The sequence below is a fragment of the Mauremys mutica genome, chromosome 4 (assembly GCF_020497125.1).
Source record: "Mauremys mutica isolate MM-2020 ecotype Southern chromosome 4, ASM2049712v1, whole genome shotgun sequence".
Taxonomy (NCBI): Eukaryota; Metazoa; Chordata; order Testudines; family Geoemydidae; genus Mauremys; species Mauremys mutica.
This window is the reverse complement of record NC_059075.1, coordinates 95,862,706-95,875,839: the sequence shown is the minus strand read 5'-3', so window position 1 is coordinate 95,875,839 and position 13,134 is coordinate 95,862,706. Positions and strand designations below refer to the sequence as shown.

At 38.1% G+C, this 13,134-nt stretch overlaps 1 protein-coding gene across 1 annotated transcript in view; it reads left to right on the top strand.

Annotated features, from left to right (window-relative positions):
* Positions 1 to 13,134, top strand: part of MICAL2 (microtubule associated monooxygenase, calponin and LIM domain containing 2) — a 189,375-nt gene that overhangs the window by 103,138 nt on the left and 73,103 nt on the right. Inside the window, exons 18-20 of the mRNA XM_045014371.1 lie at positions 6,707 to 6,893; positions 8,482 to 8,570; positions 9,749 to 10,133. Coding sequence (XP_044870306.1) covers positions 6,707 to 6,893; positions 8,482 to 8,570; positions 9,749 to 10,133 — 661 coding nt within the window. The remainder of the gene's footprint in view (positions 1 to 6,706; positions 6,894 to 8,481; positions 8,571 to 9,748; positions 10,134 to 13,134) is intronic.

Here is a 13,134-nt window from a genome sequence, read left to right as displayed (position 1 = left end):
TGGGACTTTATTAGTAGTCACAAGGGGATTACGTGCATGAGCCAAGTTATGCTTAAGTGTTTGTAGGTTCAGAGTAAATGATCAGTATCAGGCAAGCAAGGTGCAGCACAGCAGTGTAACTAATTTAAGCTGTATGAAAGCTGGCAGACTTCCATCTGCTAAAGGATCATCTTTCTGGTATACAAATGTGGGGCCAGATTCTCTCCTGTAGTTGAGATCTGCTCAGCAAAGGAAACTGGAGGGGGAGATTGTTGAACTGCTTGCAGCTCCCTATTTCTGAGGGGCTGCCTGTGCTGACTCCAGCCCCAATGAGGTTTAGAGCAGCAAAGGAACTGCTCTAAGTTATGACATGGGCCTAGAGCCTTGAGTGAACACTACATCAGAGAAGATAGGTATAACAGAGCATGACTCTGCCAGGCACCTCCTCTCCCCCACAACACCTACCCTCCCTCAGTTGACGCACCTGCTGTATTGGAGGGGAAGAGGGAGAGACAGCTGGCACAGTAGCTTGCTGTGGCATCTTTTACGCCAAGAGGGAGTTTTCCTACACCAGGGGAATTTACTGCTGATGAGTTGAAGCCAGAATCTGGCCCTTTTGTGTCACTTGAAGGACCAGACTTTAGTTGATAGTCTAAACTGTGCTGTTCAGCTAACCTACTTGGAGACTGAATCTCTTTGTGCTGCCTTGCTTTCTGTGGATAACCAATCCCATTTTGTCTTGTATTTTGAGTTTGCAGTCATGATACATATAAACTTGATTACCATCATCATTGAATCTGCTCAGAGTTGGGAAAACTCTAAGAACTATCGGTCATTGATATCAGATTTGGAAGGAAAAAGAGACGAAGGATGGGATGGCCTAGTAACTGCTTTTTCAAAACCTGTTATCAAGCCAGTAGCTATGAAGGAAGAGTTCAGTTGATTCCTCTTAAATGTAGTTCCAACACTGTTGCCTACACAATTTCTTCTGTATTAATTTAGCTAGGTCTGGGATCAACAATTTAAGAGTAATGTTTTCTCCTACTTTTGCTATTTAAAAAAAAATGTCTGAAGTCATTGTTTATGGAGAGTGCAATATTGAAGTATTTGCAGACTGACCTTTTTTTATTCATCTGCAGTACATGTACAGCATGGATAGCACCAGTACACCGGAGGGACCATGGAATAAGATTTAGTTCAGTCTTCAGTCCCATTCAGTTCTTACCCCACCTGCTGAGACTTCTGACAAGATTACTGTTTAGTGTCTTTTGTATTCGTGGTTTCTGTGATGTGGGCATGTGTTCATGGGATATTAGACAATCAAGATAATTTTATATAGACCACTGAACAGCCATCAGATGGAAATGATACCCTGTGATTTGAGGATGGGAATGCTTATGGAGAGGGTCATTTGGTCACCACCAACTTGAATTGAAGTCACTTTTTGTTTTACACTGAATTTGCATTTGTTTTCGTAATGAATACATTTGCTTTTAATATTGCATTTAATAGTAGGCGTAGGTATGCAATTTTGCTAGCTCTTGTTTTGGTTGTTTTAATATCAGCACTAATTGTTTTAATGGGTGGAGAAGAGAAACCAAACAAGGAATGTAGGTTAGCGTCAATAGTATTTTGCCCCTCCTTCAAATAGTCATCTAGTTATGTGTAGCTTTGTTTGTTTAAATTATTACATGACTATTTAACAAGATGAAGCTGAAACTTCCTGCTTCAGCTGATGTCTCAATGAGCTCTTTATTCAGGAAGCCATAGTGCAATAAGTAAATTGCTGCTTAAATTTGCACAAATGTAGAGTTTTGGGAGAAAAGTTGTGGTTTTAAAAATGTAATGAAAGGGAAAGAAAGGGAGGTTCACCTTCAGTGAAAAGTAACATAACTTTTAATGCTAAGATCTGATTTAATATGCCATCTTGTACATAAGAATTACACTACTTGGGCCCGACAAGGTGATGAATATACATATTTTACAGCAGTTACTCCCATTTTTTAAAAAACAGAGGTTATTTGGCGTTGTCTGTATAGCATACATGCTGTTCATCTTTTATCTACTAGCCAAAAGTGCATATCATTTGATTAACATTCAAGACACCTTGGTAGCTATAAGTTGCTGGACATTTCAGAGGTTCTGATGTGCACTTTGTTTATGAAATTTACAAAAATTAATTTCCTTTATGCTCCTTTCACCCCACCCCAAAGTAGCCAAAGTGACTTGTCATTACTGAGGCTGAATGTTTGTAACAATCATCATGTATTCCATGGATGTTTATGTTCACCTTTTTGGTTTGTTTCTTTTAAATATCTTTTTGATGTTTTGGGGCTTTCCCATTTGAGAGAGTGGATGTGATGGGAACTTGGGACCTGTTTTGTTGAAACCTAGGCTGCATGGGGGATTAGCAGGGAGCAGAAATGCTCGTTCCTGAGGCTAGTAGTTTGAGGTTGTGAAATGGATTCTATGCCTTCCCTAGTTCGGGTGGAAAAAGTCCTAGCCTAGCTTCAGTAGCAAGTTAAGAGACTCGTGGCTCCCCTATTCTACTGCTGCCTTTGTAGAGGCTTAGGCTATGTCTACACTACAGTTTATGCCTGCGTAACTTATGTCACTCGGGGGTGAATAAACCACCCCCTTGAGCAACTCATGAGCTTCTGCCGCCAACATGGCTTCCGCTGTTCATGAAGGTAGTTTTATTATGCCCAGGGGAGAGCTGCCACGCTGTATGAGTAGACGTGCGCTGGGACTAGAAAGCAGTAGTAATTCTCTCCCACCCACCCTTCTGTTCTGCTGCTGGGGAGAGACTGGACCGTCAGTTAGTGGGATAAATGCTAATAGGTCAATATTTAAATACTCAAATGCTTTTAAATACCTTTCATTGTGAAATACAAGCTATTTGGGCTTAAGAGAATGCAATAGATGACTTTCAGTGTTTTTAATTTTCAGTTTGTGACCATTGCCTTTTTTCACAACCAGACTGATTTTACACGCCCTTTATTGTGACAAATCATTAGCCCTAGTCATTAAGTTTAAACACCAGTAGTCCCATCAAAGTCAATGCTCACATGGTTTGAGTTAAGCACATTTTGTTATCTGGAACAGATCCAGAGTGCCTGTACTTTGCAGGGTCAAGCACTTTCAGAATCAAATGTCATGCTCTTAGTTGTATGTCTTCCTCATGATTAATTTCTTCAGTGCCTTTCTTCTCCTATGAAGTACTGAATTTTTCCGTAAGATCTCCATTGTAAATTGTGCGTTAATAGAGACTCAGTCTAAATTAAAAAATAAATAAAATTGAGAGCACAGAAGATTAATACAGGCTAATCCCCTGAGGAATTGTAATTCAGTAGACAAAAGGTTTTCAGAGGAAATAAAGTTCAAGCAGCTGATTCATTTATTACCGGAACGGAGTAGCTTCTTCCCTAAGCCATAGCTTCTTCTGTGGTATCACTCAATATCTGCCTCAGCTTAGGTTAAAATGAATGTTGTTGGTTTAAGCAGAGACTGGAAATTCTGTAATAATGATGACTTCAGAGCAGATGCTATACATTTTTTTTTTTTTTGCTTTGAGAATATTGTTCTGAAGAACTACAGTGTGGCTAACAAAGGTTGTCTGATGTAAGCATGGGAGTGGATGGTTCTTGCAGTCCAGCTCATTTTACAAATATAATTAAGAATAACCTAACCACCATGGTGCAAATGGTGGAATTAAGCAGCTGCCAACCTCTTTCCTTTCTAATAATTATTTAATGTATCCTCATAAAATACTAATAGACGCTAGTTCTTTGTGTTGTTGTTGTTGTTGTTGTTGTTGTAGCCATGTGGGTCCCAGGATATATGAGAGAGAAGGTAGGTGAGGTAATATCTTTTATTGGACCAATTTCTGTGGCTGGTCCAACAAGAGAGATTACCTGACCTGCCTTGTGTCTCTAATATATGGGAGTGTCAGTTCTGTGCATTTTATTTTAATTTAATTTAATTTATAACTGATGCAATATGCTTAGAAATATTTTGTCATAACTAAAAACTGTTAGGAGCAGACGAAGATGTAATCTCCCATTACTAGATTCTAACCTACATTTCCTCACTTAGTCTTCGTTATCTTCTGTTAATCCATAAATTCATATTGTTCATATGAATTTATGCTTTTGCTGCAGTGGTCTGTTTTGGCATCACCTTCAGGGTGGTGGTGGGGTTTTGGTTTTTTTGGGGGGAGGAGGGGTTGTTAAATTTATATTAAGCAGTTGGTTCCAAGCCCCTCAAATTTATTTCTAATATCAAAATCATAAGATAAGAGTGGTTAGGCAGGAAAATAATGAATAGTTTGTCAATTTCAACTGAATATTTTCTTACAGAGCTTCCTGTGAACTTTTGTGGAATGTTTTTATGAAGCTCTGGGATTGATGAATCTTCGTTGTGAAGTTGTAGTTTCCATTCCTCTCATCCTCTTTGGAATATGTACATTTTAGAAAATGAGCATCATATTAAGGAGAAAAATTTTACTTAAAATAAAAAAGAGCAAATTCCTTTTGTTTGTAGATCAGGGGTCGACGTGCCATAGGTTGCCTACCCCTGTTGTAGATAATGCATGGCAATACCCACATTGTGCTAGACTTTCTTCTTTCTCATTTCTAGCCTGTTTTTATCACTGCTTGCACTTGTGTGTGTGTGTTTTCAAATAAGTTGTGTCCTTTTCTCAGAAATAATGAAAACTCTTTCTTCTATTCTTCATCTTCTCCCTTTGCTGGTTAGATGACTGTAGGAAAGGTGTCACATGGAATAGGGGTTGTGGCTGAAGTCCTTGTCAATCTCTATGTGAATGACCACAGGCCCAAGCCACAGTTTTCCTCCCCAGAACTGGTAAGGCTAAACCCACAAAGAATTAAATATCTTCATTTTATGAGTAACATTTCCAGGATCCCAACGATCCAATTTAAGATTCTAGAATTGGATCAATTCTGGTCCTTAAGCATTCTGGAATTTTTCTCCCTTTTTTTTTTTCTTTTTCTTTTCTCCAAAAACTAGGTGCTTATTAGCAAAAGCTATGCATGCATGGGTATATTCTGTAAATGTCAGAGACCAGGGCTTCTGTTATATTTTATTACTTGCCTCTGCATCTTAAAATCTTGGGAGTGTCTACTAAGTGTAATTGCTAGTGCAACTAGTAAGTAAAGACAGTTGTTAATCAAAGTTGGTTTCTGAAGAAAGTTTTTATTAAAGTGCATGTTTGTACAGTTACATTCCAGATATGTATGTTGAATAATTCATGTTTCCTTTTGAAGTAAGCAGTTCTAAACTATGATGATATTGTGTTGAATTCAGAACCAGTCATTGGACACAGCTACATCTTTCCCCACTTCCTATTCCACTTCTCCTACTTGTGCTTCTATTGTTCAGAGTTGTGAGGTATTGAAAGGCAAAGTGAGGTGGTGTTGTCGTGGTGCTCAGTTATTAGCAAGTACTAATATGCAGTTGTTTCAGCTTAGCAATAATTCATCACTGAATAGTTCATCACTCCATTAACATAGTATTTGCGACTGGCTTTTTTCACTTGTATGCTTGCATATTTTGGAAATTTTGTGTGTAGAAATAATCTGTTTTGGCAAATGAGATGGAGGGGGCAAATGCTGACTGGAACTTGCACACAAACAATGCACAGCTAGAGGGGAAGCATAAGATGGAAGTGCATTGCGCCTTGGTTGTGGTTAACACCAAAAAGTGAGGTACCACAAAACGATGGTCTCTGATGGGGATCTGGAGGTTAGGTGGTATAGTCTGCAAGTTGCTTATATGTATCTTGTCAAAGCCCCAACCTCCTCCTCTCCATGCAGATTACTTCTTCTCATGTAAGACGTAGGGGACAGTTCTGCATGGGTCTATAGCTAGGTAGAATAAGGGTATCCAATAGAGGTTGCTTTTGCAGCCTCGTCATACATGCCCTTTTGTGGGAAAACTGAAGCATGACCAAATTTGGTCTGCTTGGTTCCTGATGGGCCTTGCAGACACAAGGATCCATCAGTAATAAACCTTGGGGAAATAAAGAATGTCATTAACATTTTAAAAAAGATTTCAGTAGTTAATACCATATTTTAAAACCACAATTTCTAGTGTATTCCAAATATACCTTGAAGAAGCAATGTAAAAACGTGTACAGGCAATCTAAGGACAAAAATACCAACCTCAAAACAGTTAGGTATAAATAAATGTGTTTTCAAATACTAGCAGAGCATTTCATACTCTGGCATGTCTGTGCTTTGCAAGTGCAAACATCTGCCTAAGCTCTAATACTTATATTCATGCAAACGTTTGCATTTGAGCCAGCACGCCGTAGTTTAACAAATGGGTGTTGGGGGTGAATATTACCTTGTACCTGCACAAGTACAAAAGTAAGTAAGTGTGTGTGTGTGTGTGTGTGTGTGTGAATGCACACACACAATCTTGTGTGGAGGCTGGGTGCAGGCCCAGCTGAAACTTTGTCCCTTAAAAGTCTTAGTAAAGTGAGTATTTTCGAGTGTTGTATAAACATAAAGTATCCTATCAAATGAGTACAAAGAGGAGACAGCAGAAAAGTTGACAGCAGCTACTCATATTAAGTACGTGTGTGAAAACTGCATGGGATATTTAATAAAGCAGCAATGTAGTAGATGAAGTATATGCATGTACTGTAGTTGATTGGCAACACAATACTTTACCTATGTTTTAATCTTTTACTTATCTTTAACAGGGATCTCTGCGAAAAGAATTTCCTCAGACTATAGGTGGCAGTGACATCTGTTATTTCTGCAAGAAACGGGTATATGTCATGGAGCGCCTGAGTGCAGAGGGCCACTTCTTTCATAGGGAATGCTTTAAGTGTGATGTATGTTCTACAACGCTCCGCTTAGGAATCTATGCTTTTGATGTAGAAGAAGGTAATATAGTAACTATTTATTTAAAGAATTTTTTTTTAAATGTATGCATCTTAAAGCTTGAACAGAGCAGAAAAACGTAGAGGCCAGGTAGCTCAGTCAGGAGATGTGCATGACCCATTAATAAATTCTGCTCATGCTGATCTTTCACAATTTATATTCCCACTGCAATTGCAGTCCCAACCCTTTCAGTTAAGCCTAATTATGACTGACCTCATGGTAGTTCTGTTTAAATGAAGAAATGTTTGCTGGAAACTTGGTTGAGAGATCAAACACGTGTCACTTCTCTGATTGTGGGTTGAAGTAAAGACAAAAAGGAGTGTTTTCCTGCATTGACCTTCACTTGCCAAAGTAACACTCCAGCCTCCTGATCATTCTCCCCCCTCCCCCCCAGTTTATAAAAACATTTTCCTTATTCAACATACAGTGTGAGAGTGAGGCAGAATTAATCGCAGTTTTGAAACAAATAAGAAAAAGTGTGGATTTTTTTTCCATCCCCAAAGAGGCTGTAGCTCGGCAGTTGGAAGCAGCAACTTTAGCAGACTGCTGGCACAATCTATTCTAGTACTCTCCAGACTTTAAGAGTGTTGGGATCCACACCTGGCCTCCATGGCTGACCCCTGTTTCTAGAAGGGATATGTTAAAGTTCGAGAATGTCCCCTTTCCTTCCCAAAATGTTCACAATAGGGTCTGAACTTCGGTGACTGTACCAGTGCATCACAGTATACAGAGACGTAGAGTAGAGCCACAAAAGAACTTTGCCACCTAAAGTACCAGTTAGGCACCTAAATCCAACATTTAGGCACCAGTGAGCCTCAAAACCCCTACTCCGCTGCCACCTTAACCCTGTAGGCACCTAAAGTTCCTGAGCACCTAAATTTCCATCATTAAAGTCTCCATGGTACCTGAGTTCCTGCTGCTTGGGTGTGTGGCAGATAGTAATGCCCCACTTACCACTTTCAAGTCTGTTGTAGGGAACTTGCCCAGGATGCATGAGACCCAGGTTTGATACCTCTCTCTGCCTGATATGGAGAAGGGATTTGAACTTGGGTCTCATCTCTCAGGAAAGTGTCCTAACTACCGGCCTCTGGGGTATTTTGGGGCCTGGCTCTTTCAATCTCTCATGTTAAAACTGTTCCACTCTAAATATTCACTGGGCCAGAGTCCGAGTGAGAAGACTCTCTAGTCCAGGGGCTACGGCACTCAGTAGGGAAGAGGGTAGACCCAGGTTTCCGTTCTCCTGCTTCAATGACTGTTTCTTTATACACAGTGGAACAGGTTCAACAGGTTAACTGGTTAGCATCTGAAATTGGGTTGTACTTCTAGGATCTCAAAGCATTTTACTGACGTTAAACGTGTGATAGAAATGTGACGTGGGGTAATGCCGCCTGTGTGTGAACCAGTACACAGAAAGCAACTTGTTCAGGGTCATTCAGTGTGTCAGTGGCAAATCTGGGAATAGAACAGAAGTCCCAATTCCTCTTGCTGTCCTCTGACCACTAGACTTGCTGCTTCAGTTGTCTTACAGATACATTGGCTTGTTTTTAGTCCTTGGACCTACCGGCTAAATATAATGTAATTTCTTTTACAGGTAAATTTTACTGCAAACCTCATTTTACACACTGTAAAACAAGCAATAAGCACAGGAAGAGACGATCTACATTAAAAACGCAAGAGAAAGTATGTATTGATACTTCTAATGCAATAAATGTTGAGGCAGTTTTGTGGGGTTTGGTTTCTTTCTCCCCTCCTCCCCCCCCCCACCAGAAAAATGGGGAAAAGTACCCTGAAGTAATGCTAACCTTTTATTCTTTTGCATTTGGCATATTTATGGTTTGAGAATCAATAGCTATAAGCTAACATTGTGAAAGTGAGCTCGGACTCGATAAGGTAAGGCTGAAGTTGACATCAATCAGAAGTGGAACCTTAGTTGAAGTTTGTCTCTCAGTGATCACAGAAAGTTAAAGTCACTCTTACAAATACTTGCCTGTGCTACCATCCCAATGCTGTGTGTCATTGTCATAGACTAAAGCAAACTGCAGAACAAATTATATTCTACAAATTAAGATAATACAAATAAAAACAATGGTTGTATGAAGATAAAATATTTGAGTCTTGGATTGCATGTTTGTGTATTTAGATAGGGATGGTGGGAATTTGTGGAACTACATTACATAATTCACCTGTAGGTGTCAGACACAAGAATATATAGTATTGTGCCAACAGTGCGAGTAAATAGCCACTGGAACAACTTACCATCACTGGTGATTTTTAAACAAGATTGGATGTGTTTTCTAAAAGAGATGTTCTAGCAATTATTTGGGGAAAGTTCTGTGGCCTGTTATACAGGAGATCAGACTAGATCAGTGGCTCTCAACCTTTCCAGACTACTGTACCCCTTTCAGGAGTCTGATTTGTCTTGTGTACTCCCCACTTAAAAACTACTTGCTTACAAAATCAGACATAAAAATACGAAAGTGTCACAGCACGCTGTTACTGAAACATTGCTTACTTGCTCGTTTACCCTATAATTATAAAATAAATCAATTGGAATATAAATATACATTTCAGTGTGTAGTATATAGAGTAGTATAAACAAGGCATTGTATGAAATTTTAGTTTGTATTGACTTCGCTAGTGCTTTTTATGTAGCCTGTTGTAAAACTAGGCAAATATCTAAGCAAGTTGATGTACCCCTGGAAGACCTCTGCATACCCCCAGGGGTTTGCGTACCCTTGCTTGAGAACCACTGGACTAGATGATCCCTTCTTGCCATGGAATCTATTAATCCTTGTAAAGACATTTATATCTCAGCCCTTGTGCAGTTATTTTTAATTTTTTAATTTTCCCTTTTTAAGGTGGAAACAGAAATGTGGACGCAAGAGGAACCCAAGCACCCAGAAACCACCACAGAAAGTATTACTTCTACTATTAGCAGTCCAGAGGACAGGCCCCCAGGTATCATGACTTCCTTCTTTAGGAAAACTCTAAGCTGGCCCCTTAGGGTGACGAGGGATCTGCTTGACATTCCAAGACGCCTGTCTAACTGGATGCATGGTTTTCTGCACGCTACCAATCTTCATTTGAGGGACAATGCATACAACTATACCTATTTGTATGAACTCTTGAGCCTTGGTGTGCCATTCCTGTGTGCGCTGCTAGAAGTACTTACTCATATGTACCGGGAAGCAGAGCTATCACTTGAAAACATGCTTGAATGGGTGAAAAAGTTCTTTAGGGTTTAAATTCTTAAGTGTCTTGCTAATTTGTGCCTTTCAGATTTCCAAAATTAACAGCCTTGCAATATGTTTATAAACATTTCAATTTAATATGTGCTTTAAGTGAACAAAGAGCTCACTTCAATAGACTAAGTGCAATCAAAACACACTATGAATTTAAAACGTGTACTGTACAAGAAAGGTATCATGAAGTTCAGTGTCCAGATGCATTTCCAGAACATGGGGACTAAATGAAGGATATTTTATAAACATTTCTGCAGGGGTGGGTTTCTGGCTGTGAACAACCATGTTTCTGGGTTTACATTTTATAATGCTTGTTTTAAAGACCAAGAAAGACCATGTTCTTTCAGACATTTCAGGGTGGTAGTGACAAGTGACTGGGTTTTGAAACCTGAATATGGCACATCCCTTTTCTCTTGCTTTGATCTTTTGCTCTGGGTACAAGGTTTACTACTTGCATGGAGATGTTTTGAAGAAAAAAAAAACTTTTTACTGTACCTAATGCACCTACTTCTAGCCATGCCTTTTTAAATTTATTACTCATGGTATCCTTTGTTAATAGTAGGTATTTTCTGTAATACTAGTTTATTTAAACCTGAAATAAATTTGAAGTGCAAATCTTAGATGAGTGGACGATTAATTGAAATGGTCAGATCTAAGAAACATAGTGTAGATAGCTGCTATTTATTCCCAGAATTAAGATTTTTTTCTCATTTGGGGGCTGATCCAAAGGGGAGTTGAATACCCACAGCTCTAGCTGAAGTCGGTTGGAGTTGTAGGTGCTGAAAATGACTTTGGATCAAGCCCTTAGTTTGCAATATATTGCACTCAGATTTCTAAAAAGCCATATTTGAGTAAAATAGAAGTACTTAGAAATGTGGTTTTTTTTTAAACTGATGATTTTCTGTTAGATGTTTTATTACAATGTAAGATACTAATGGGAGAAAATCAAAATAGTTATAAAGTTGCATCATCTCTGAAGAGAGGTTTTTGTGGTGGATCTCGGTATGAGGTATCTTAACCCAAAAGCTTCTCTAGAATGTATAGCGTTACCTGATGACAATTAGTCATGAACAATTCCCCAGACTCTAACTATTGTCTAGACTCCTCTAGCTAATTATATACACATTCTCTATCTCAGTGCTTAAAGCTGTATTTGATGGAGAAACACATGGGCAGATCTCCAAAAAATTAAAAGCATCTGTAGCATTTTTTTCTAGTAAAAAGGTATTAATTTAAGCCACAGAAAACATGTTGCCAGCAGCTGGTAGAAAACAAACAGGAGGGGTCATCTGCCAATCACCATAGGTGGGTTGATTTTAATATGTATATTGCAAAAGACCAAATGGAAGCTTCCATGTTTGTTTGGCAGTAAAAAGAATGTATGTTGTCTTTTTTTTTAAAAAACAAAACAAAACTAGCCTGGTGGTTTAATAGAAACAGATTTTTCTCCAGATAATTTTATCTTTATTTTAAAAAATACAGAAAATGAAACCATGTACAATTTTCAATGAGAAGGCATTTCAGAATTTTTTCAGGGGGATGAGGAAGATATTTTCAAAGGCTTATACAAAGAACTTGTATGGTTTTCAAGTACAGCATGCCATTTGCAGCAACTTGCCACTAATGCTCAAACGTACTCCAGTGAGAATTTGCTAGACTTTTGACAGAACACAGTGACCGTAACAGTAATATGGTAAGCAGCTATAGAGATGTAGAGAAATGTTTTTGTACTACTTGAGTATTTTGAATACTGGACTCCTCTTTAGTAAAAAATTTAATTTAAAAAAAAAGAAAGAAAGAAAAAGCCCATAATGTTGTTTACCATGTTACTCCAGCTATCCTAAAGAATGTTAAGAAACACATTTTCTGATTTTGTTTAACATGTTTTGATTCAGACTGTTGGACACTAAAACAGTCCAACAGAATACTTTTCCCCTAAGATTTCTCACTAATGTTTGTCACTTGTTCTGAATTTTAGCAGCCTGAGTATAATGGTAGTCCAAGTGAATAACTGTGTAGTAAGAAGCTTGAAAACCTGAATTTTATGAAAATGAACCTTATTAGTAGAAAGTGAGACACAAGTTAAGTGTAGGTTTTATATAGATTAATTTAAAAAAACACATTTCAGGGCATATTCATGATTATAAAGTGTATAATCATAAAAGAATATGAAATTGTATATTTGCTGGCATTTCAAAATCATTAGTATTGCTGAAAATGTCACACTGATATCTATATAATTAATCCATGTATGTTTGTTTTATCCTTAGCCGTAAAATTCTACCAGTAAGGTTCATAACTGTTCATCTTTATAAATTAATGAAGAAAGCCATCACTCATAAATGAATAAGGCAGTTTAATTTTGGTTGATTTTTCTACTTTTCTTTTTTGCCTAGTAATCTGTGAATAACACCTATAGCCAAACTAAGGTTCCTCTTTCTTTTTTCCTTTTTTCCAACATCCTGTGTTGCTTTTAGTTCATTTCAACATTCCAGTTCTACGTCCACTCATTGACTGAAACATTTCTGTTGTAAGGTGATTGTTCTGCTTGCCAGTTTCAGAATATTGTAACTAACCCCTAATATCGTTTGACAACATTTTGGAGCAAACTGTGTGTGTCTGGTATATTAATGGATGAAAGCTTTAGCATGATCATTTTTTTAACCAACTGCACAGCGCACAATGCAAGAAAAGATCATTTCTTATGTTTCTCTAAAGAACATTTCTTTCTTTCCTCCTCTGCATGTACATCTTTTCTCACGTTTTTAAATGTTAGGGAACTCCATTGTTTCTCAAATACTAATTAAATAAAACCCTACTTCTTTCAAAGTATTATATCTGCACTAATTCAGAACCAGAGCATGAAGAATCTTACAGATGATTTTCTGTGTCTTGTTTAAGTAGGGATAGTAATTCTTACCAGTTTCATAAAGCACTTTTTAGCTATCTGGATGAAACAGTGCTATAAAAATGTGAACCATTTTTCCTCAATATTCAAGGAG